General features: G+C 43.5%; 1 protein-coding gene across 6 annotated transcripts in view; it reads right to left on the reverse strand.

Moving 5' to 3' along the window:
* Positions 1 to 26,454, reverse strand: part of DYSF (dysferlin) — a 395,589-nt gene that overhangs the window by 177,643 nt on the left and 191,492 nt on the right. For 4 of the 6 annotated variants that reach the window (XM_073611045.1, XM_073611047.1, XM_073611048.1 and 1 more), the window contains exons 14-17: positions 21,834 to 21,902; positions 21,694 to 21,737; positions 16,903 to 16,985; positions 10,405 to 10,440 (exon numbers count right to left, since the gene is read on the reverse strand). In XM_073611045.1, coding sequence (XP_073467146.1) covers positions 10,405 to 10,440; positions 16,903 to 16,985; positions 21,694 to 21,737; positions 21,834 to 21,902 — 232 coding nt within the window. The remainder of the gene's footprint in view (positions 1 to 10,404; positions 10,441 to 16,902; positions 16,986 to 21,693; positions 21,738 to 21,833; positions 21,903 to 26,454) is intronic. The other 2 variants (XM_073611046.1, XM_073611050.1) reach the window with 1 other exon arrangement.

Genomic DNA, 26,454 nt, shown 5'->3' on the forward strand with positions numbered 1-26,454 from the left:
ATAAAATGAATTGTATAGAGATTGTAACATGTATGGGGATCCTTAGGCTGGCCAAATAAAAGACAGAATGGATTGTCCTTTCTACACATTGGAGGTGGATAGAGGAATCCTCCCCGCTGTCCTATTGTATTATCGGGGAGAACTGTCATTACACACTAATCAGCAGTGCAGGCTCAGATTCAGACAACATTTACCGACAGCCCTCAATCATTATATCTGACTCCTCCAACAGGAACCGCCATAGATGGATCAATATTTGGCTGATCATTGCCAACTTTCAATCCATCCATGGGCAGATTTAATCTGACCGCACATATAGCAGGACATCGTGACATCTACCAGGAACTGGTAAGGCTGTATATGATGGGCATTGGCAGGCTGTATTTCATGGGCACTGATGGGCATTGGCAGGCTGTATTTCATGGGCACTGATGGGTACTGGCATTCTGTATTTCATAGGCACTGATAGGCTGTATATGATGGGCACTGGCAGGCTGCATTTCATGGGCACTGGCATTTTCAACCCTAGGCTTATACTTGAGCAAATAAGTTTTTCCAGTTTTTTGTGGTAAAATTAGGTGCCTTGGCTTATATTCGGGACGGCCTATACTCGAGTATATACGGTAATTGTTACTTTTGTATGTAAAAAAAATCTAGTAAAATAAAATTGAACTAAAAAATGTCACTTTTACAGGTGTTGATTTTTTTTTTTTCAGCCAGCAAAAGTACATCTATTTAAGCCTAATTTTGGACACATAGGGGTTGATTCACTAAGAGTTAAATCTTATCTGGTAAAATACCACATGCAGAAACAATTGTGCAAGTGTTTAATTCACTAAGAATTTGTAGTTAAATACCGCATGCATACAATTAAAAAGTATGATAAAAAAAAGCACCAAAATATTTAAAAAAATGGCATGTGGTCAACCCCAAAATCTATACAAGACCCTTATCCGGGCATGCAGTCCGGCAGGTCAGAAAAGGGGGGGGACGGATGAGTGAGCACCCCCCCTCCTGAACCATACCAGGGCACATGCCCTCAGCATGGGGGGGAGTGCTTTAGGTGGGTGCCCCCCCACCCCAAAGCACCTTTTCCCCATGTTGATGGGGACAAGGGCCTCTTCCCAACAACCCTGGGCGGTAGTTGTGGGGGTCAGCGGGCTTATCGGAAACTGGAAGCCCCCTTTAACAAGGGGACCCCCAGATCCCAGGCCCCCCCCTATGTAAATGAGCACGGGGTATATTGTACCCCTACCCATTCACCAAAAAAAAAGAAGTATGGTGTTGCAAAACACAAGCAACAGTTTTTGACAAGTCCTTTATTAAAAATTGTGTCTTCTTCCTCCGGTGTTTGTTCTCCCACCGGTGTTTCTTCTCACTCCGATGTCTTCTCCCTCTGATGTTTCTTCTCCCGCTTCTCACTCCAGTGATGTCTTCTTCGCCTGCCGCTGCCTGCTAAAGATAAAAAAACATGGTCTTCCTCCAATGCTGGCTGCCTTCGTTGTGTGCCATTTCTTATATAGCCATGGGGCGAGGCCATCCGGTGACGTCACCGGAGACCCTGCCTCCCGCTGTGTGCCATTTCTTATATAGCCATGGGACGTGGCCATTCGGTGATGTTATTCAGAGACCCCTCCCCTTGTGACGTCACCAGCCGCTGTGTGTCTGAATGGACCCTAAGATGAAACCAGCAACCTGTACCTTTTCCAGAAGAAACAGTAGTTTCAAGTAGCAACAGCCTCCATAGTGATCCTCTAGATGCTTTTCCAGCCTCTCTGCAATTTCCCTCTCCGCAGGGGGCATCACTTCTTCTAGATCCCTGTTCTCTGAGGGCTTCCTGAGCCTGGGTCCGAGCAGAAAGACTATACTATAGGTAGGCTTCTGCTTCCCTGCATTTGGTCTGAGAGCATGCAAAGGCCTCCCTGATAGCTCAGCATGCACCCTCTCCTGGCTGCTGTCCAAGATGAAGACCAAGCTCACAGGCTCTATCCCAGATATTTTTGCTCCCCACCCCCCAGCACGCACCAGTGGCAATAAACCTCCTACTGGTTGGCTAGAGAAAACATAAATATTCATAACTAAGTATTACTGTATCTTCTCACACTATTGTCAGAGGTACCTGTGACAACTGCTGGCAACAGAGAGAAACCATAGTTCCATGGAGTTCAGGGAAAAACAAAATAGACAGACTAATAATCAGTCTGGGCTGACTACCACCCAGCAAGACTAAATTTAGATAGTAGTCCCTGTTTAGGACAGGGTGGCTACTAGGGATGAGCTTCGAGTTCGAGTCGAACTCATGTTCTACTCGAACATTGGCTGTTCGCAAGTTCGCCGAACAGCGAACAATTTGGGGTGTTCGCGGCAAATTCGAATGCCGCGGAACACCCTTTAAAAGTCTATGGGAGAAATCAAAAGTGCTAATTTTAAAGGCTTATATGCAAGTTATTGTCATAAAAAGTGTTTGGGGACCCGGGTCCTGCCCCAGGGGACATGGATCAATGCAAAAAAAAGTTTTAAAAACGGACGTTTTTTCAGGAACAGTGATTTTATTAATGCTTAAAGTCAAACAATAAAAGTGTAATATCCCTTTAAATTTCGTACCTGGGGGGTGTCTATAGTATGCCTGTAAAGGGGCGCATGTTTCCTGTGTTTAGAACAGTCTGACAGCAAAATGACATTTGGAAGGAAAAAACTCATTTAAAACTACCCGCGGCTATTGCATTGCCGACAATACACATAGAAGTTCATTGATAAAAACGGCATGGGAATTCCCCACAGGGCAACCCCGAACCAAAATAAAAAAAAAAAAAATGATGTGGGGGTCCCCCTAAATTCCATACAAGGCCCTTCAGGTCTGGTATGGATATTAAGGGGAACCCCAGCCAAAATTTAAAAAAAAAATTGACGTGGGGTTCCCCCTAAATTCCATACCAGACCCTTCAGGTCTGGTATGGATTTTAAGGGGAACCCCGCGCCAAAAAAAAAAAAAAAACGGCGTGGGGTCCCCCCAAAAATCCATACCAGACCCTTATCCGAGCACGCAACCTGGCAGGCCGCAGGAAAAGAGGGGGGGACGAGAGTGCGGCCCCCCCCCCCTCCTGAACCGTACCAGGCCACATGCCCTCAACATTGGGAGGGTGCTTTGGGGTAGCCCCCCAAAACACCTTGTCCCCATGTTGATGAAGACAAGGGCCTCATCCCCACAACCCTGGCCGGTGGTTGTGGGGGTCTGCGGGCGGGGGGCTTATCGGAATCTGGAAGCCCCCTTTAACAAGGGGACCCCCAGATCCCGGCCCCCCCCTGTGTGAAATGGTAAGGGGGTACTTACCCCTACCATTTCACTAAAAAACTGTCAAAAATGTTAAAAATGACAAGAGACAGTTTTTGACAATTCCTTTATTTAAATGCTTCTTCTTTCTTCCTTCATCTTCTTCTGGTTCTTCTGGCTCTTCTGGTTCTTCCTCCGGCGTTCTCGTCCAGCATCTTCTCCGCGGCGTCTTCTATCTTCTTCTCCTCGGGCCGCTCCGCACCCATGGCATGAGGGGGGAGGCTCCCGCTCTTCTCTTCATCTTCTTCTCTTCTTCATCTTCTTCTTCTTTTCTTCCTTCTTCTCTTCTTCATGTCTTCTCCGGGCCGCTCCGCAGCCATGCTGTGGCATGGAGGGAGGCTCCCGCTGTGTGACGGCGTCTCTTCGTCTGACGGTTCTTAAATAACGGGGGGCGGGGCCATCCGGTGACCCCGCCCCCCTCTGACGCACGGTGACTTGAGGGACTTCCCTGTGACGTCACGGGGAATGCCACAGGGAAGTCCCGTCATGTCACCGTGCGTCAGAGGGGGGCGGGGTCACCGGGTGGCCCCGCCCCCCGTTATTTAAGAACCGTCAGACGAAGAGACGCCGTCACACAGCGGGAGCCTCCCTCCATGCCACAGCATGGCTGCGGAGCGGCCCGGAGAAGACATGAAGAAGAGAAGAAGGAAGAAGAGAAGAAGAAGAAGAAGATGAAGAAGAAGATGAAGAAGAGAAGAAGATGAAGAGAAGAGCGGGAGCCTCCCCCCTCATGCCATGGGTGCGGAGCGGCCCGAGGAGAAGAAGATAGAAGACGCCGCGGAGAAGATGCTGGACGAGAACGCCGGAGGAAGAACCAGAAGAGCCAGAAGAACCAGAAGAAGAAGAAGATGAAGGAAGAAAGAAGAAGCATTTAAATAAAGGAATTGTCAAAAACTGTCTCTTGTCATTTTTAACATTTTTGACAGTTTTTTAGTGAAATGGTAGGGGTAAGTACCCCCTTACCATTTCACACAGGGGGGGGGCCGGGATCTGGGGGTCCCCTTGTTAAAGGGGGCTTCCAGATTCCGATAAGCCCCCCGCCCGCAGACCCCCACAACCACCGGCCAGGGTTGTGGGGATGAGGCCCTTGTCTTCATCAACATGGGGACAAGGTGTTTTGGGGGGCTACCCCAAAGCACCCTCCCAATGTTGAGGGCATGTGGCCTGGTACGGTTCAGGAGGGGGGGGGGCCGCACTCTCGTCCCCCCCTCTTTTCCTGCGGCCTGCCAGGTTGCGTGCTCGGATAAGGGTCTGGTATGGATTTTTAGGGGGACCCCACGCCGTTTTTTTTTTTTTTTTTTTGGCGCGGGGTTCCCCTTAAAATCCATACCAGACCTGAAGGGTCTGGTATGGAATTTAGGGGGAACCCCACGTCAATTTTTTTTTTTTAATTTTGGCTGGGGTTCCCCTTAATATCCATACCAGACCTGAAGGGCCTTGTATGGAATTTAGGGGGACTCCCACATCATTTTTTTTTTTTTATTTTGGTTCGGGGTTGCCCTGTGGGGAATTCCCATGCCGTTTTTATCAATGAACTTCTATGTGTATTGTCGGCAATGCAATAGCCGCGGTAGTTTTAAATGTGTTTTTTCCTTCAAAATGTCACTTTGCTGTCAGACTGTTCTAAACACGGGAAACATGCGCCCCTTTACAGGCATACTATAGACACCCCCCAGGTATGAAATTTAAAGGGATATTACACTTTTATTGTTTGACTTTAAGCATTATTAAAATCACTGCTCCTGAAAAAACGGCCGTTTTTAAAACTTTTTTTTGCATTGATCCATGTCCCCTGGGGCAGGACCCGGGTCCCCAAACACTTTTATTGACAATAACTTGCATATTAGCCTTTAAAATTAGCACTTTTGATTATTCATGTTCGTGTCCCATAGACTTTAACGGCGTTCGCGTGTTCGAACGAATTTTTTTCCTGTTCGCATGTTCTGGTGCGAACCGAACAGGGGGGTGTTCGGCTCATCCCTAGTGGCTACACATAAAAAATGTGTAAAAAAAAATCTTTAAACTTGGGCTTTAAATAGTGCTTACCGAAATGGTGATCTACTTGAACAAACAAAATATAAAATTGACATGGTATATTCATTGTTATGATCTAAATCATGGGTCTCCAAACTCTCTAAACAAAGGGTCAGTTTACTGTCCTTCAGACTTTAAGGGCCAGATGTTGGTGTCAGTGGGAGGAATAGTACCCCATCCAGGAGCGGATCCAGAGTCTAGTCTCGGAAGGGGCACTGCCAGAAAATACATTTTTTTGCGGGCAATTTATCGGGGAAATGGCTGGTGTTGGTGCTTCAATCATCCCGCCACCATGTTGTTATGGTGTCAGGATGATTGAAGTGCATTATTTTATTATTTCATTGTTATGTAAAATGAAATAGTGCAACTCACCATAATGCAGAATCAGTGGGAGCCCTGAGCGTGTTACTTGCCACCGTCGCCTGTCACCAGATGCGGATTGTCACTTGCCATGTCACCTGCCACACGTTGCTGGTTGTCACTTGCCTGCCGCCAGATGCAGATTGTCACTTGCCACGTCACCTGCAACATGTTGTGGGTTGCCACGTCACCTGCCACACATTGCAGATTGTCACTTGCCATGTCAACTGCCACATGTTGCTGGTTGTCACTGGCCTGCTGCCAGATGCAGATTGTCACTCGCCACGTCACCTGCCACACGTTGCTGGTTTTCACTTGTCTGCCGCCAGATGCAGATTGTCACTTGCCACATCACCTGCCACATGTTGCGGATTGTCACTTGCCACGTCACCTGCCACACGTTGCGGATTGTCACTTGCCACGTCACCTGCCACATGTTGCGGATTGTCACTTGCCACGTCACCTGCCACACATTGCGGATTGTCACTTGCCACGTCACCTGCCACATGTTGCGGATTGTCACTTGCCACGTCACCTGCTACACATTGTGGACTGTCACTTGCCTTGTCACCTGCCACAAGTTGCGGACTGTCACTTGCTGCTAAGGTGGGGATTGTCTTTTGCTGTGTCCCAGAGTCAGGCAGCAGAGAGAAGATGTAATCTCTCTGCTGCCCGCAGCTGCCTGCACAGTGAGGGCGGATGGTGAGAGATGATGTCGGTTTTTCCTACAAAATCAGTTTCCCCTGGCTCTCGGCTGAGATCGGAACTCCGACCCTCCAGCCCTCTGCACCACTGCTCCTCCTACTCTCCCCTGAATGCACGGGGGCAGTAGAAGAATGATTATCATTCGGGGGAGAGTAGGAGGAGCAGAGGTGAAGTGGGCTGGAGAGGCGGAGTTCCGATTTCAGCCGAGACCGAGGGCCAGGGGGATTTTGTTAGGGAAACTGATCTCGGCACAACACTGGGCCACCCGCTCTCACCCACCCGCTCTCTCAGTTCTCACCTGCCCACTCTCTCACCCGCATCTAATTTCTCAGGGAGGGGAGGCAATTGCCAAGTTAACCCCCCCCCCCCCCCGGATCCACCCCTGAGCTCATTGTTGTTGTCAGTGGGAAGAATAGTGCCCCAATATTGGTGTCAGTGGGAAGAATAGAGCCCCATCATTGGTGTCAGTGGAAATAATAGTGCCCCATCATTGTTGGTGTTAGTGGGAGGAATAGTACCCAATCACTGGTAGTGGGAGGAATAGTAGCCCATCGTTGGTTTCAGTGGATGGAATAGTACCCCATCATAGGTGTCAGTAGGAAATATAGTGCTCCATCATTGGTTTCAGTAGGAGGAATATTGCCCATCATTGGTGTCAGTAGGAAGAATAGTGCCCCGTAGTTTGTGTCAGTGGAAGGAATAGTGTTTCACATCAGTGAGAGGAACAGTGCCCCAAGGGGCAGATAAGGGTAAGCTAGGTGCTGCATCTGGCCCCCAGGCCATAGTTTGGAGACCACTGATTTAAATTAAAGAAGATGCAGATTTGTAATATAGAAAAAGTAAGTAAACCCCTACATTTACCATCATTTTAAAACCATGAAATTAAAGGGTGTGTCAGATTAGGCAGGACCTCTTTAGTTCAGCTTCACACTATTACAGGTGGTGAAGCTCGCGTTTGAGCGTGCATATAAGCCCATACTGTACCTGCAGGAAAATGCAGGGAAAAAGTCCCTAACCCTTTTTTCATGCTTTGACACTATGTGGTTTCATGCACCTGAAAATGCGCCGCGTTCAATAGATTCTAATGCCAGCCATGCATGGATTGAAATTCGACTGGTTCAACATGGACCGACCAACTTTCGATCAATGTGTGGGCAGGCTGATTGTACCTGTGGCTTTAGCCACTAGCAGTAATTATTTAATTCTGCCGGCGTGGAGGGTTCCCCGCAACCACTCGCTGGCAGAACACAATAACGCTGCGGGAGGCATTGCTCCATCAACACTGACCGAGCCATTTTCTTTCTTTCCTTCCACCTGTGCATTTAAAAGTTCACCAAACGGTCTGAAAGCAATCATTCTACTGTAAGGTAAGTAATCTATAAGTGGTGCAAATTTAAAATGACTGCTAACTTGTCCAGAACTGGCTGGCTCACAAATTCAGCCAAAGAGCCCATTTGATGACAAAAGAAGTCTCCGCGAAGCCCAAAATTTAATGGAGGAGTGTTCAGGTAACTCCTGCAGTTGGAGTCAAAGTGCATGCATCTACAATCAGAAAGAGATTGCACCAACTCAACCTGCATGAGAAAAGTGTGATGAAAAAGCCTTTCTGACCAAAGGGAACCTTACAGCATGGTTATAGTTTGTCACCAAACATACGAGGTGTGTCTAAAAAAGTTTGGTGAATGGTCCAATATCTAAGCGGCAACATGGGCCAGGTGCACGCGCATGTAAATGGCTATTCAAAAACATGTAGAGAAGCGTCACATAGCGTGAAGTTGATATAGCCATCAGGGTAAACAAGCTGAGGGCAGTGGAATGTAGTCAGTGTGAGAGGTAGGGTCACAATGCAATGGAGCAACGAGTGAACATCAATTTCTACAAATTGGGGAAAACGGCAATGGAGACACATGAATTGTGGGTGCAAGTGTACGGGACGGAAGCTGTGAGCAGAAAATGTGTTTACAACTGGTTCAAACGCTTTCGCAATGGGAAGGAAACGACTGAGGATGAGCCACGTTCGGGTTGGCCGTCGACAAGCAGAACCCCAGACATCATCAAGCGAGTGCGACAAATGCTGACATGAGATCTGCGACTGACTCTACGATTGTATCCTTGATTAGCAAGGGCATGGTGCGTACCATTGTCCGTAAAGATTTTGGTAAGCGAAAGATCTGTTCCCAGTTTATGCCAAACAAGCTGACAAACGAACAGAAAGCAAAAGGATTGGAAACTTCTGGAGATTTCATTGCAATGTGTGACCAGAATCCGGAATCCAAGCGGAAATCGATGGAATGACGTTTACCGTCTTCCTCACGACCCAAATAGAGTCGCCTGCAAATGTCCAAGGTCAAGACAATGTTGATTGACTTCTTCTTGCAGACCTGGCGGCAATCCAAGAATGTGTGACAGCGGTTCTGTGATCGATTCCTAAAGAGGCTGACAGTTTTCAGAAGCTTTTTGAACTTTTTGAAGGGCTTGCTGAAAGTGTGTTGTGAAGGATTGCGATTATTTTTAAAGCCAATAAATGTATCTTCTGTTTTGTTTGTTTTCTGATACCTTTTACCAAACTTTTTAGACACACCTCGTATATACAAAGACCAGGCCTTCTGAAGAATGCACTGAAGACTTATCAATCAAAAAGTTGCCTGGTCACTGTAACACTAGACATGTTCGGGGCAAACCAAAAACAGCATTTAGGTAGAAGAAGCATGGTGGTGGAAATGCTAGGGTTTGGGGTTGCTTTGCTGCTTTGTGGCCTGGACAGCTCACATTCAGCTATACATTCTGCATCATATTAAAGTGTGGTTGATGAAAATGTGAGGGCATCTGTCCAAAAGTTGAACCCGAAATTGCGTCTTTCAACACAGTAATTATCCAAAGCCCACTAGCAAGTCCACCAACAAATGGCTCAAAAAAAAACTACAGGGTGATGGACAATGCTAGTCAAAACCCTGATTTGATTCCCATTGAAATTTTGTAGAGGAATTTTGAAATGGGCATTTCAAGCAAGAAAACCATGGAGAAGAAGCATGAAGTGGTCAAAAATGTCATCTAATCGACATCAGAGACTGGTGGACAGGTATCCAAGAAGTCATTCCTGCTAGAGAGGACAATGCCAGTTTCTGAGGCCAGGAATGCACTTACTTTTTCAACTGCAAACCATTACATTTATTGATCTATTGAGAGTTTTGTTGAATAAATGATTGAAAAGGTATTTATCTTGTATACGTGTTCTTATTAAAGTCTATCACCTTTATCTGTAGGAACTGTTTGAATGAAGGTTTAATGTTTGTTCATTAATATGAGTGAAAAAAGTCATCAGTTCCCATGAGGTGTATTTCATTTTTCACATGCCTGTATATACTGTATATACCTTTATACTTGCCAGCTGAAATCTCATCAATTATTAGATGTGTTATGTGTAAGAGGGATACTGGAGATTTCAAATTTCACAGAACCCTCCCCACCCTCCCCTGGACTTACCTTCTCCGTTGGGTGCTTTAATTTTTATCTTTTATTGTCATATGTGTATGGCCGGTATAACAAAGACAATCATTTTTAATACAATCAGTTAGAACAAACTCCTTTCTAAAACATGTTTACAAAATCTTGACAAACATAACAGCCAGTTGATGGACGGACAATCTTTAGAAATTGGCTAAATGTATTTTTTTATGTATACCGTAATTTTAACCTCATTCAAAAGATAATTTTAAAAAAAGTAGAGATTGCCCAAAGCAGCTTCCTAATTGGGCAAAACTGTCAGAATTGGTACTTTCCACAAAAAAAAATAAAAAAAACAGCAAATTCAATTAGACCATTTAGAGGACCCCCTGTTTTTTTTTCCTTCATTGTGTGACCAGTTCAGATACAGAGAGAGTTTAGCAGGGTGCTTCGTTTAGGTCATTCTATATCAGAATGGTACACCGTGGATGAAACTGTGCAATTTCCACACAACATTATATGGGACGTACTGTCAAGTACTGCAGACGCTGAGCCCGGAGCCTCATCTGGAGCATAAAGAGACAATTGTTGGTTAGGTGATAGTAATGACATAATAAGGATGGAAGGATGGACTGGCTGAGGACATGCAGGAGTGCAAGGAGATACCATGAACCATTGCAGCTCACAACACATCCCTGAGAAACTGGGAATTGTGGGAAATCGTAATAGATGACAGCTGCACTCACAGTGGTTGATTTACTAAAGGCAGACTGTGCACTTTGTAAGCGCAGTTGCTCCAGAACTTAGTAAATGAGGGGAAGCTCTGCTGACTTCCATCATCCAGTCATGTGCAAGCAAAAATGCATTATTATTTTTTACTTTCCTTGCATGTGATTGGGTACTCTTTGCAAAGTGAATCTTCACCTCATTTACTAAGCTCTGGAGAAACTGCACTTGCAAAGTGCACAGTCTATTTGCCTTTAGTAAATCAACCCCTGTAATTGCAGGGCGCCATGCTCAGGAAGCACTAAGGCCTCATGCACACTGGACATTTTTAAGGATGTTGTTAGGGGCATCTGGCGATTTGTTTTTTTTTATGCCTCTAACCATAACAGCATGTTAGCCTATGGGGTTGATTTACTAAACTGGAGAGTGCAAAATCTGGTGCAGCTTCCGTTTTTCTTTTTGTCAAAGCTTAAAGGGATTGTAAAGGTTCGTGTTTTTTCACCTTAATGCATCCTATGCATTAAGGTGAAAAAACACCTGTCAGTGACCGGCCCCCCCGTTTTACTTACCTGACCCCTCGAACTTGACCCACGGGGGGCGCGCCGTCTCTCTGCCAAGGGTTCTTGGCTGTTGACTGGATCAGTCATTGGCTCCTGCTGCTGTCAATCAAATCCAATGACACGGCCGCCGGGGGGCGGGGCCGAGTCCTGCATTCGGCCTCTATAGACGCCGAATGTTGGACTCAGGAGCACGCTCGCAAGGTAACCCCCTCGGGAGAGCGCTTGCCCGAGGGGGTTATCAGATGTGGGGTGGAGCCGCGAGAGCCGTCGAGGGTCCCCAGAAGAGGATGTTCGGGGTCACTCTGTGCAAAACGAGCTGCACAGTGGAGGTAAGTATGATATGTTTGTTATTTAAAAAAAAAAAACATTTTTACCTTTACAATCACTTTTTTTGAACAAGCTGAAGTTTGAAGCTGATTGGCTACCATGCAGAGCTGCACCAGATTTTGCACTCTTCGGTTTTAGTAAATAAACCCCTATGTGTCCATGCACACATAGTAGTTTAGAGGAGTTTAGAGGCAGAAAAAACCCCACTGCCCATACGTCCAGGAGCAGCAGCATTTTGTCAGAAAAAATGCTTGACGCATGTAAACACGTCTAAACGTGCATTAATGTTAGGTGCGTTTAGTGCTTGAGCGTTAACTCATTCTGGCCAATTACATTTTTTAACGGCCATTCGCATGACGCCCCTAAACGTCAAGCAATAGAGAGATGGCCAAATGTTCAGTGTGCATGAGGCCTAATAGTTTTGTCTCAGTCTTTTTAGGTTGAGTGATGGTAGGACTACTTATGGTGGAGAAGTACTACTGGGGAGGGCAGCTGAAGTTGTTTAGCCCATATACTACATTTTGGACGGACAGAGTCACCAGTTCTGAAGGTCCCCAAAGTCTTTGGTGTGGTCACTAAACTGTGGTGCATGCACTGTGTGCAATGACGGGAATAGTCCTAAAGTTTTGGTGATGCAGATCCGGGAGTGTGTTGTGTTGATCATCAATGGTTCAGATGATATAGCAGAAAGCAGGTGAGCTGCTGTTAGATCGAAAAAAACCAAGACCATGCAAAGGATGCTATAGAGCTGGAGGGACAAATATGCTGCAAAGGATGCATAAAATGACAGACCACCCTCTCTTCACTTATCAAGGTATATGGAGGGGTATATAGAAGAGTGATGTTAATATGACCCTTTCATTAAGTACACCAAAAAGCAAAAGAATTCTTATTTTTCCTGCTGCCCACACAAACCTGAATGCCACTCCTGAAGGTCCGCAGAGAAACTGACACTTCCAGGAGTGTCAATCTCCTGGGAGCATGCAGCTCTAGCTGTACTGTTCTGTGCTGATTCTGTCACAGACACAGCATAGAAAAAGGAGCAAATATGGCTCATTATTAACAAAGTTAGTTTCACCCCTTTTGTTAATTAGAAGCAGCATCTGCTCCGTTTTCTAATTTAGAAGAGTGGTACAGATTTTAGGCTTGCACCATTCTTTGTTAATTCCCCCCCCATTGTGCATATTTTATAAACAGTTGAGCTCAAAAGTTTGCATACCCTGGCAGAAATTGTGAAATTTTGGCATTAATATTGAAAATATGACTGATCATGTCAAAAAACTGTCTTTTATTTAAGGATAGCGATCACATGAAGCCATTTATTATCACATAGTTTTTGGATCCTTTTAAAATCATAATAATAACAGAAACTACCCAAATGGCCCTGATAAAAAGTTTACATACCCTGACACAGAAGATGGCACACACAGGTTAAAATGCTAATTAAAGGTTAATTTCCCACATTTGTGGCTTTAGTGTCTGTGTATAAATAGTCAATGAGTTTGTTAGCTCTCACATGGATGCACTAAGCAGGCTAGACACTGAGCCATGAGGAGGTAGAAAAAACTGTCAAAAGACCTGCGTAACAAGGTAATGAAACTTTATAAAGATGGAAAAGGATATAGATACCCAAAGCCTTGAATATGCCAGTCAGTACTGTTTAATCATTTATTAAGAAGTGGAAAATTCTGAGCTCTTTCGATACCAAGCCAAGGTCAGGTAGACCAAGAAAGATTGCAGCCACAACTGGCAGAAGAATTGCTCAGGATACAAAGAAAAACCCATGGGTAACTTCAGGAGAAATACAGGCTGCTCTCCAAAAAGATGGTGTGGTTGTTTTTAAGGAGCACAATTCAACGATACTTGAACAAAAAAGAGCTGCATGTTTGAGCTGCCAGAAGGAAGCCTTTACTGCGCCAATGCCGCAAAAAAGCCCAATGAGGCATGTCAAGGTGTTGTCAAGGTGTTGTTGGGCATATTGCAACCAGGCTTTTTTGTGGAACTTGTACAGTAAAGGCTTCTTTCTGGCAACTTGACCATGCAGCTCTTTTTTGTTCAAGCATCATCTTATTGAGCTCTTTAAAAACAACACCATCTTTTTCCAGCACAGCCTGTATTTCTCCTGAGGTTACCTGTGGGGTTTTTCTTTGTATCCCGAACAATTCCTCTGGCAGTTGTGGCTGAAATCTTTCTTGATCTACCTGATCGTGGCTTGGTGTCAAGAGATCCCCAAATTTTCCACTTCTAATTGAATGATTGAACAGTGCTGACTGGCATATTCAAAGCTTTGGATATCTTTTTATATCCTTTTCCATCTTTGTAAAGTTTCATTACCTTGTTACGCAGGTCTTTTGGCTGTTCTTTTCTGCTCCCCATGGCTTAGTATCTAGCCTGCTTAGTGCATCCATATGAGAGCTAACAAACTCATTGACTATTTATACACAGGCACTAATTGCGATTTAAAAAAACCACAAATGAGGGAAATGAACCTTTAATAGCCATTTTAACCTGTGTGTGCCACCTTCTGTGTCTGTACCAAGGCCAAACATTCCAGGGTATGTAAACTTTTTATCAGGGCCATTTGGGTGATTTCTGTTATCATTATGATTTTAAAAGGAGCCAAAAACTATGTGATAATAAATGGCTTCATGTGATCACTATTCTTGAATAAAAGACAGTTTATTGCCATGATTAGTCATATCTTCAATATTAATGCGAAAATTTCACAATTTCTGCCAGGGTGTGCAAACTTTTGAGCACAACTGTATTATGGTCAGGACTAAAACAATAAAAAAGTATTTATTTTGTCCGAAAAATATGAAATATGGAACATAAATGATGCAGTCTTTTATCCATCCTGCACAAACACCCCCAGCTTCTTACCTATCTCTCTAGCAGAGCGGTGTCCTGTACAAATTCTGTTTCCTATTGGGCAAAAATCCTCTTTGGCGACGGCCAGGTACCTGAGATTTCATAGGCTTGTATGGGCCGTCTTGGACACTGGAGCTGCTTCCAGGAGTAGCCCATACAAGTCTATGATGTCTTGGTGCATTGGCACGGATGATGCCGAAGGAGTATTCTTCTGGGAAAAAGTAAACATTGCACAGTCTCTGCTACAGAGGTAAGAAGTCAGGTGGGGGGGCATTAGTGCAGGTTAGTACAAGAGAAGTAAGGGTGGCTTATAGGCATTTAGAATAAAGTGGTGTCCTTGAAGGATTCGGAGAAGGATAGGCTTATTGTATGGTTATGGTTGAGCCTAGGAGACATCATTTTTTTAAACCTGCTTAGGTGAATATATAACAAATTTCAAAGCATAAGGTGATTTCATGGAAGGGATTTATATACTGTATAGGAGGAAAGATTAATAGTTGTGCACACCCAATGGGGTACAAACAAGTAATTGGGTACCATAATCAATAGGGCACATACAAAAAATTGGGTACCGCACTCAATGGGGCACATACAAGAAATTGGGTACCGTACTCAATGGGGCACATACAAAAAATTGGGTACCGCACTCAATGGGGCACATACAAGAAATTGGGTACCGTACTCAATGGGGCACATACAAAAAATTGGGTACCACACTCAATGGGGCACATACAAGAAAATGGGTACCACACTTAGTGGAGAATGTACAAGAAATTGGGTACCGCACTTAATGGGGCACATACAAAAAATTGGGTACCACACTCAATGGGGCACATACAAGAAATTGGGTACCACACTTAGTGGAGAATGTACAAGAAATTGGGTACCACACTCAATGGGGCACATACAAGAAAATGGGTACCACACTTAGTGGAGAATGTACAAGAAATTGGGTACCGCACTTAATGGGGCACATACAAAAAATTGGGTACCACACTTAATGGGGCACATACAAGAAAATGGGTGCCACACTTAGTGGAGAATGTACAAGAAATTGGGTACCACACCCAATGGAACACATAGAAGAAACTGGGAACCACATTCAATGGGGAATGTACAAGAAATCGGGTACCATGCTGAAACCCCAAGAGACAGAAGAGGGTGTTAGGGTGTTGTACCCTCTAGCAAACACTGAAAAATTGGTTTTGGATGGACTGAAGCTTTAAGGATTCAGCTTTGAGCACATTCTTGCAGCCAGTTAGTAGTTTTTAAGATGATAACTGACACAGAGCTCTACTGAGATCAATTGTTGCCAGCTCAGAAGGAAGCAAAAGCTCTCTTGAAAATGCTAGTTGCCTGGCTGTCATTCTGCGCCGTGGCTTCCATATGTCAAACCAGTGACCCAGAAATATTATGCAGATATCACCTTCCCTGACACTCAAGCCTGTACAGCATTGGTTCTCAACTCCTGTCCTCAGGTCCCACTAACAGGCCAGGTTTTATGTATTACCTTGGGGAGATGCAGACTAGAATACTGCAATCACTGAGCAACAAATGATATCACCTGTGATGTATTTCAGTTATCTTGCAAACCTGGCCTGTTAGTGTGTGTGAGGACAGGAGTTGAGAACCACTGCTGTACAGGATCAATTACACTGAAAATACTCAAGAGAATGGATCAGCAGAGCAACCAGTCAGCTAGCATTTTCAAAAGGAGATGAGCATTGACAGGTCCTATATTTGTCCCTGGCTACCTGACACCAGGAATTTGTCAAAAAAATTTATGTAAAATGTTTATTAATTAGCAGTATTATATTAATTTACTGTCTAGGGATTTTCTTCTTAAAGGATATCTATACCCCTGAACCACAATATATATATATTGAGGGTTACCAGTCCTATATGTGGTGGCTGCATTCGTTTTTTATTTTTCAGGCTAAAGAAGATTTTCAGCAGTTAGAGAAAAATACCTGCTGATACTGCTTGAAATGCTATGTCATTGTCACTTGACGTGAGCTGAACTGAAATCACAATGTTACCTTCTTTTAACTTTTCTTCTGCAAACAAATTATTCCCCTATCCCCCTTGGAATGGAGAGGAAGAGTTGTTTGTAGTCCAAACCAGAAGATCAGCCTCGGGTGAGAACCCTGCTCTTCCACAGACACAATGGAGGAGTGAGCAATGTCACCCTAGGGCAGGGAGCATGTTACTTGCAGGATTAAGGGAAAAAAGTCTGACAAATAAAACTGATGCAACCACCACATTTAAGGAGAAGTATACATTACTTTATTATTTATTATTTTGTTAAATACACTCAATAGTACACTGCATATTAACCTCAAGCAATAAACTGGTTACACTGTAAGTATATTGTGTGGTTAATGGATGGGTGGAGGGTCTGTTTAGACAAGGTGCTCTGAGTAGTACACATGACACCAGTGGAGACACCAAGCCATACCGCCATCATTCCAACAAAGGAAGCCAGAACAGCGTCATAGCAGCCCAGAACGAAGAGCAAAGATAGAAAATATCTAGAGTACTTACCTTCAATTTCACCCCCGGGTGCTGAGATCTTGGACATGCTCAAGTAAGTGGTGCCAATAATGTCATTGTGGGTCAGGCGGTCCCTGCAAAGGAAAAAAAAAAATGAATGCACACCATTGAAAGGCCATCTGTCATGGAAGATTTATGGGGGTACCAATGTTGGTCTTCTTGTCTTGTTTGCCCATTATCTTCATTTTGCCTCCCCCTGCAGTTCCTTTCCAATGCCAAAGGGGAATGAAAACTAATGGAAGTCACAATGGTAAATGAGCGAGGAAGTTCAGTGGAGCTGTACTTCAGAAATCCTGATGAAGTGTCTCCGATAGAGCAGTCACTGGTGTGACATGGCCCTAAGGCCAGACATACACAGCTCAGTTTTCTCTCATTGAGCTAGCAAAGTCAATGGATTTCCCCATCCAGGCTTAACAGGCTCTATGAAATTGTGAATAGAGATGCATCAGATACATGGCTGCGTAATGAGCATCAGCACGGCCCTTTGCAGCCTCTGCCAAAAGAGCGTATGACAGTGGAGTGATTCAGAGATGAGGACAGAGCATTGTCACCCTATAACCAGAAATGCTTTTTCCAATTGAGGACCTTTGGTTTAGATGTGTTGTAAGATGGTTTCTAGGGCACATCATGGTTTCTACACCCTGCTCCTCCTCTCTGCTGCCACTCCCTTTCTGCTATAACCAGCATGACAGTCGGGACTTGTTGTGCATCACATAGCAGGAGCAGCTGTCAAAATACCCCTGCAAGTGTCACTAACTAAATACAATGTAACAATGGTTACACTGTATTTACTATTACATTTATAACTATATCACACATGTGACCTTACAGCAGGGTATACACATATCGAAGTTCAGCTGTTTCAGCAAAAAGTTCGCCAGAAACCCGTTATTAGAATGGCTTCTGTCCAACAGTCAGTGCTGGAAAACCATTATTCGATCAATACATGCAGCCAATGGCTGCAGTGCTGATCATTGTACTCATTGTATTGAAGTCCCCACTGTCAGAATACATTCGCACAGAAGAAGAGATTCCTGCATCCATATCTCTTGTGTGGATGCCGGAATCTCTCCGTTTTTTTTGTTCAATCCGCTCTTTGAATAAAAAAAAAAAAAACTCCCAGCTTTAGCCTAGGTTCACACTGACAGCGGGCATGAAATCGTGCAAGGTCAGCTGAGCTCGCACGATTTCATTCCTGCATGTAAGTCCCGACTTCGGGGGAAATTTCAGACACATCTGTGCGGGTTTCTGCACAGATGTCTATTGAAATCACACCCCAAAGTCGCCAAAAGTAGTACAGAAAAATTTGGGGGGAATCGGTGCGATGCTGTGCTTGCTTGTCGGCAATAGCCGCCGATTTGGCGGCTATTGACATGTCAAATCGCATGCCAAATCGCTGGAATGTGAACCAGGGCTAAATCTGCAGATGAAATCAGCTGACGCAATCTTACAAGATGAAATTATTAACCATCTTATTAACCATCAATTAACTCAATACAGCCCTACCTTCCTTTCTACCCATACCTTTTTTTTTTAATATTTTTTTATTATTATTCTAAGTTTTTACCATTATTACTTAAACCCTTTTTTCATTTGTTTTTTTTTACTTTTTTGGTGTCAGATTAAAAAATGTGCAAAATTAGAAAAAAAAAAAAAAACTTTTTTTATTTGCAAATAACTTTGCCATGCTTTGTGCCAATAACATCATTTTAGCCCTGGTTCACACCGGTGCACAGGGCCGTCTTTAAGGCGGGGCAAAAGGGGCAGCTGCCCTGGGCTCCAAAGCAGCTGCCTCATATTTGCCAACTATCTCAGTTTAAATTCCCTTGTCCCTTGACGTTTTAGTCCCATGCTGTGTCCCGATATCTCAGTGAGAAGTCTTGTTACTAATGCTGCCCAGCTTTGCCCTATTGCCATGTATAGATGACTCACCTGCAGACCCTGTGTTTACATGTAAATAACCGTCATAGATATGTAAATCGTGACAACATTAATATGTAAATAGCCACAGACCGGTGGCATTGATATGTAAATAGAGGCAGCATTCATATGTATATCATGCCCCCCTGAGGTCATATGCACCATCACCTCTGGTGAATGCTGCCCACTGGGGAGGTAAAGGGGCATGCTGGAAAGAACCTTTACTTACCTCTGCAAAGGTAAGTAAATTGGAGGTGGAACCCTTTTTCAAAATAACATGTTGCTACAGCACCGTGAATTTTGGTGGATGTGAATACGCACATCTCAGCAGTTGCGTGAGGATGTCATTAACAATTAATGGCACTGCTGTGTATCTGCTAAAGGGCAGCACATTTCTGTGGTGTCAGGAAAGCGATTTTGCATGTGCTTCCGACACAAAGGAATGTGAATGCAGGCTAAATTTCTTAATTACATTGGTGGTCAGTGTAAATGTTCTCATTACATTGGGGCTTGGAGTACCATTCTTTCATTCACACTAGTGGCCAGTGAAGCCCTTACATTGGTGGTCAGTGTAAATTCTTCATTACATTGGTGATCAGTGTACATTTCCCTTTACATTGGTGGTAAGTGCAAAATTGCCCTTACACTGGTGGTCCCTGTAAATCCCCCTTTACATTGGTGGCCAGTGTAAATCCCCCCTAACATTGGTGGTTGGTGTAGAAGTGTCACCTTACATTGGTGGTCAGTACAAATCTCCTTGACAATGATTGTCAGTGTAAATTCCCCTTTACATGGAGGTCATTTCATATTCCCCTTAAACTGGCGGTTGGTGTAAATGCTCCTATTACATTGGTGTCAGTGTAGAAATCCCCCTTTATATTGGTGGGTGGTGTAAAATCCCCTGTTACATGGTGGTCAGTTCAAATTCCCTCACACCAGTATAAAAAAAACCCTTACATTGGTGGTCCTTGTAAATTTCCTATTACATTGGTGGTCAGTGTAAAATCACCCATATATTTGCCAAAGATTTCCAGCTGCCACAGTGTATTGCCTCCTAAACCATCCTCCTACCACTGACACTGATCTCATCAACCCCCCAGAATTGCCACTGATCATCCCCCCCCCCCCCAGCATTGCCACTGATCCCAGAAGTCCTAGGATCCCTAGGAGTTTTCTGTCTATTGATGGGTCCCCTCACCTCCCCAGTCCATGACATGCAGGCAGTGAGGAAATGATGTGCTGTAACCTTTAGCAACCAATCAGTGAGCAGTTGTGATATGCACTAACCTCTTGCAACCAATCATTGAGTGGTAAGTATATGCCGCAACCTCTCAGTGAGCAGTTATAATGCACAGTAACCTCTAGCAACCAATTAGTGAGTGGTAAGGATGTACAGTAACCTCTAGCAACCAACCAGTGAGCAGTATTGATGTACAATAATCTCTAGCAGCCAGTCAGTGAGCAGCAATGAAGAACTATAACCTCTGTCAACAATTGCAATCACTGCCTAATATGATTCAGTAAACTAATTTTGAGTCTAGCTGCTATTTATTGTATGTCTCAAAGCAGATGGAGAGTGAAATTACATGGAAGGGGGGGCCCCAAGAAAATATTTGCCCAGGGTCCAATCAATATTAAACACAGCCCTGCCGGTGTATCGTTGAAATCGCACCACCATGAGGATTGTGATGTCACCGCCCTGCCTAATACAGTGGTTTCCAGCTTCCACAGGGATCCTATAGGTATAGTACATACATACTTACACTGACTCAAGCTGGAGCAATGTAGCTATATATAAACTGCCATACCCAAACGTCAGCATTAAGGTGCAAACACCGGGGTTGTCATCTTCGTTGTTCACTACTTCACTGACCCAGGCCAGATATGGACTAAGTGAAGACAAACCTCTAAACCAGCATACTTACTAGTAGTGAAGTCAGGATGGTAATGACACAGTTTGCTCCTGTAAAATCCAAGTCCGCGAGGGCGGCTCCCTTAGAGAGATAATCAATCTATTTCAACATCCATGCTACAGCAAGAATGGAGGAATGTCCACGGCTGGCTATTGTATTCTGACAACCCCAGCACCCGCAGCTATCTGAATACCAGAATGGTGGTTGCATCTGATAAAATGCAGTCACTGGTAAACCTAAATGTTATCCTCAGTTTAGTTGATTTTTTTTTACTTCTTCTTCATGGATTGGGTGAAGTTTGCAGGAGACGGCTTAGTCTCCAGCTAACATCATTCAATCCTGCAGCGTTATGAGGAACGTTGTCACAGTGTGTGGGGAACAGAGCAGCCATCAGAAATTTTGGGGCCACTTACGCAGCCTTAGGCCTGGCCCCCCCCCCCCCTCCCGGGCCTGATCTTTTCACCCCTTTTATTAGGGTCCCCAAAGGCCCTCCCCTTACATTTACATCAGGGTCCCAAGAGTCCCCTCTCCTTAATTCAGGGTTCTCAGAGTTCCCCCCACCCTTGCATCAGAGTCCCCAGAGTTCACCCTTACAACAGAGACCCCACTTTCATTAGGATCTCCAAAGTCGTCCCTTACATTAGAATCCCAAAGCCCCCCTTACATCAGAGTCCCCATAGCTCCTCCTTACATCAGGGTCCCCATAGCTCCACCTTACATCAGGGTCCCCATAGCTCCACCTTACATCAGGGTCCCCATAGTCCCCCTGCTGCGCCCTAGGCAGCAGTGCGCACTAGGCGGCTGCCTAGTTTGTCTAGTGGTAGCACCGGCTCTCTATATGGGGCCAATTACAGGCCTGTGCTGAAAGATAACAAATGCCAAGAAATACTTTGTATACATTAGAGGACAGATCCCTTAATCAGATAAGACAGAGCTTGGGGTGACTGACCAGTCAAGAAGGCGAATCCTCATCTTCTCACACATGGATGGGAACTGGGAAAACACAGCAAAAACATACAATTACAATCCACAGACGGTACTCCAAGACATAATAATAGTCACACTGCTATTACAGGGAGGGGGCCTCACCCGTATGGGTAATGTGATGCTCTGGCTCCACTGAGGGTTGGCGTTCTTTTCCAGAATCTTGCTGCATAACTGGGATTTAAAGATACAGAGTTTATTAAAGTGGACCAGTCATGAAAATTCACATCTGAATCAGTAGAGTACTTGTTAGAAATACAAAATCACATTATCATTTTAAGAGATCCTCTTGCCAGAAAAGAAAGTTGCTGATCCCCAACCTATGTAGCCTAGATCACATGATCTATGACTACCAAACATTAGAGACTGACAACAGTCTATACTTTTCAGTCAGCAGTAAGTTAATAGGAGCACACATTTGGCTGCCATCTATACAGTAAGTAAAAAACTTTACACACAACAAAGTTTATATACTTTAACCTATTCAGGAGCTTTCGCACGTGTGTGTGTGTGAAGATATAATATATATACAGGGGGGGAAATAATTATTTGATCCCCTGCAGATTTTGTAAGTTTGGCCACTTACAAAGAAATGAAAGGTCTATAATTGTTATCATAGGAGTATTTTAAATGCTAGAGACAGAATATCAATCAAAAATCCAAAAAAAAAACCACATCATACAAATGCTATAAATTGAGTTGCAGTTCAATGAGTAAAATAAGTATTTGATCCCCTACCAACCAACAATAATTCTGGCTCCCACAGACTGGCTACAGTATGTCCTCATGTGCTATGTCCTATGTGTATAAAAGACACCTGTCCACAGAATCTCTTTCTTCCATTCCAGCCTCACCATCATGGGCAAGACCAAAGAGCTGTAAAAGGAGATCAGGGACAAGATTGTAGACCTGCGCAAGGCTGGAATGGGCTACAAGACCATCAGCAAGAATCTTGGTGAGAAGGAGATAACTGTTGGATCAATTATTCGCAAATGGAAGAAATACAAAATAACAATCGCCCTCGGTCTGGAGCTCCATGCAAGATTTTGCCTCATGGGGTAAGGATGATCATGAGAAAAGTGAGGGATCAGCCCAGAACTACACGGGAGGAGCTTGTGAATGATCCCAAAGCAGTTGGGACCACAGTCACCAAACAAACCATCGGTAACACAATACACCATCATGGATTGAAATCCTGTAGGGCCCGCAAGGTCCCCCTCCTCAAGAAGACACATGTACAGGCCCGTCTGAAGTTTGCCAATGAACATCTAAATGATTCAGATAAGGATTGAGAGAAAGTGCTTTGGTCAGATGAGACCAAAATTGAGCTCTTTGGCATTACCTCGGCTCGCGGTGTTTGGAGGAAGAAAAATGCTGACTATGACCCTAAGAACACCATCCCTACAGTCAAGCAAGGAGGTGAAAACATTATGCTTTGGGGCTGTTTCTCTGCTAAAAGTACAGGCCGACTTTGCCGCATTGAGGGAACAATGGACGGGGCCATGTATTGTAAAATCTTGGATGAGAACCTTCTTCCCTCAGCCAGAACACTGAAGATGGGTTGTGGATGGGTCTTCCAGCATGATAATGACCCAAAACATACCACCAAGGCAACAAAGGAGTGGCTCAAGAAGAAGCACATTAGGGTCATGGAGTGGCCCAGCCAGTCTCTAGACCATAATCCTATAGAAAATTTATGGAGGGTGCTGAAACTTCGAGTTTCCAAGCGACAGCCAAGAAACCTTAAGGATTTAGAGAAGATCTGTAAAGAAGAGTGAACCAAAATCCCTCCTGAGATGTGTGCAAACCTGGTCACCACCTACAAGAAATGTCTGACCTCTGTGCTTGCCATCAAGGGTTTCTCTACCAAGTACTAAGTTATGTTTTTCTTGGGGATCAAATGCTTATTTTACTCACTGAACTGCAACTCCATTTATAACATTTGTATTGTGTTTTTTTCTGGATTTTTGGTTGATGTTCTGTCTCTATCATTTAAAATACACCTATGATAAAAATTATAGACCCTTCATTTCTTTGTAAGTGGGCAAACTTACAAAATCTGCAGGGGATCAAAAGATTTTTTCCCCACTGTATACATATATATATATATATATATATATATATATATATATATATATATATATATATATATATATATATATATACATATATATATATATATATATATATATATATATATATATATATATATATATATATATATATATATATATATTATACACACACAGGTGCATCTTATAAGTTTAGAATATCTTCAAAAAGTTAATTTATTAGAGTAATTCAATTCAAAAAGTATATATTATATAGATGCGTTACACACAGAGTGATATATTTTAAGCATTTATTTCTTTTAATTTTGATGATTATGGTTTACAGCTAGTGAAAACCTAAAATTCAGTATCTCAGAAAATTTGAATATTACATAAAACCAATAAAAAAAAAGGCTTTAAACAAAAAAATTTGTTTACTTAAAAGTATGTCCATGTACAGTATAGTATACCCTCAATACTTGGTTGGGGCTCCTTTTGCATGAATTACCGCATCAATGTGGCGTGGCATGGAGGAGATCAGCCTGTGGCACTGCTGAGGCTATGTCTGCATTGTCTGCATTGTCTGCATTGTCGGGTCTGGTGTCTTTGATTTTCCTCTTGACAATATCCCACAGATTCTCTATGGGGTTTAGGTCAGACGAGTTTGCTGGCCAATCAAGCACAGTGATAACATGATCATTAAACCAGGTATTGGTACTTTTGGCAGTGTGGGCAGGTGCCAAGTCCTGCTGGAAAATGAAATCAGCATCTCCATAAAGGTGGTCAGCAGAGGGAAGCATGAAGTGCTCTAGAATTTCCTGGTAGAGGGCTGCGCTGACTTTGGACTTGATAAACCACAGTGGACCAACACCAGCAGATGACATGGCTCCCCAAATCATCTCTGACTTAGAGACGCTCTGACTCTCTAAGACTCTCCTTTCATTCCCAATCATGTTAGTGACCTGTTGTCAATTAAACAAATTAAGTGCAATGTGTTCTTCCAACTCTTCCTTGTTAACACCACTTACTTTGCCAGCTTTTTGTTGCCCGGTCACAACTTTTTTGAGACGTGTTCCTGCCATCAACTTCAAAATGACCTTATTTTCTCTTAAAATTGTACATTGGGGGTTATTTACGAAAGGCAAATCCACTTTGCACTACAAGTGCACTTGAAATTGGAAGTGCTGTCACTGTAAATCTGAGGGGTAGATCTGAAATTAGTGGAAGCTCTGCTGATTTTATCATCCAATCATGTGCAAGCTAAAATGCCGTTTTTTTTATTTTCCTTGCATGTCCCCCTCGGATCTACAGCAACTTCAGTGCAATTTCAAGTGCACTTTGCACTTTGCACAGTGGTTTGGTGACCCGGTCCAGTCGAGTGGTAAGTATGAGGTCGTTGTTTCATTGACCTCTCTTGCCAACCATCGCTTCTACCCCGATTTACTTAGTTATTTATATACCCTTACCATTTTTAATACCTTCAGTTATAGACACATGAATTATGCATCGGTCCCTGATGAGCGAGAAGAGGCTCGCGAAACGCGTAGGGAACCATCAATGCCACGTGTATGCCCATATTGTTGGGTTTTCGAAGCTGGTCATATCATTGTCATATATTCATACATGTGTATTGTGTATTGTTTATTTTACCAATTCAGATGATGTATGTGTATTTTTTGTTTTTCAGCAATCTATCGTGTATATTGCCTTTTATGGATGTACAAATTAAGTGTGATGAATTGTAGTTGTTTTTTACTCATGCTTTAAACTAGGCCACTATGCCCGGGTAACGCACATTCATTGCTGTTCCCATTTGTTTATATAGCATTCTGTGATCAATAAAACAATTTTATTGCACTTATTGTGGAAGTGTGCCAAATCTCTCCCACCTCATTCAAAATCCCAGGGCTACCTTCCCCTTTCTTGCTGCATTTAGGGATGGAGGTGTCAGAGTGGTTTCTCCAGACCATAACCCCCCCTTTCTCTTGTACTTGTAGTTTGCACTTGTAGTGCAAAGTGGATTTGCCTTTTGTAAATAACCCCCATTGCCTCAGTTTAAGCATTTGATATGTTTTCTATTTTCTATTGTGAATAAAATATGCGTTTGTGAGATTTGCAAATCATTTCATTCTATTATTATGTAGATTTTACACAGCGACCCTACTTTTTTGGAATTGGGTTATATACTTTATATACACCTTGTAGTGCTTCTGACACGTCTCCAAGGATTTTTATTTATATCTTAAAATTTCACCCCCCCCCCCAATGAGAATACTTCTGATCACTGATGCTCATACAGGCTTCGGTTATATTATCCAACCAATGTACAATTTGATAACATTTGGAAAACAATTGAGTAGCCTTGTGATCAATCTAGACTCAATTTAGATTGTATTTGATCAAACTGAGTTGATTGGCCAGGGTGGAAAATTATCTATCATTTTGCACTGTTTGCAGATGTTTTGTTTATGAATCCGATTTCATTTCAATCAATCAGATTATGGGTTTGCATGGTGAAAACAGAAATGCGATCACTAACGTACAATCATTTTTCCCCACTATCTATTAAAATCCACTTCCCCTTGTGTAGCATATTGGGCTCTAGAGACGATAGATCAATTTTTCCTATCGTGAGAGATCGATTATAAAAAAAAAAAAAATTGATCATTTATCAA

The sequence above is a fragment of the Aquarana catesbeiana genome, linkage group LG01, assembly GCF_042186555.1.
Source record: "Aquarana catesbeiana isolate 2022-GZ linkage group LG01, ASM4218655v1, whole genome shotgun sequence".
Taxonomy (NCBI): Eukaryota; Metazoa; Chordata; class Amphibia; order Anura; family Ranidae; genus Aquarana; species Aquarana catesbeiana.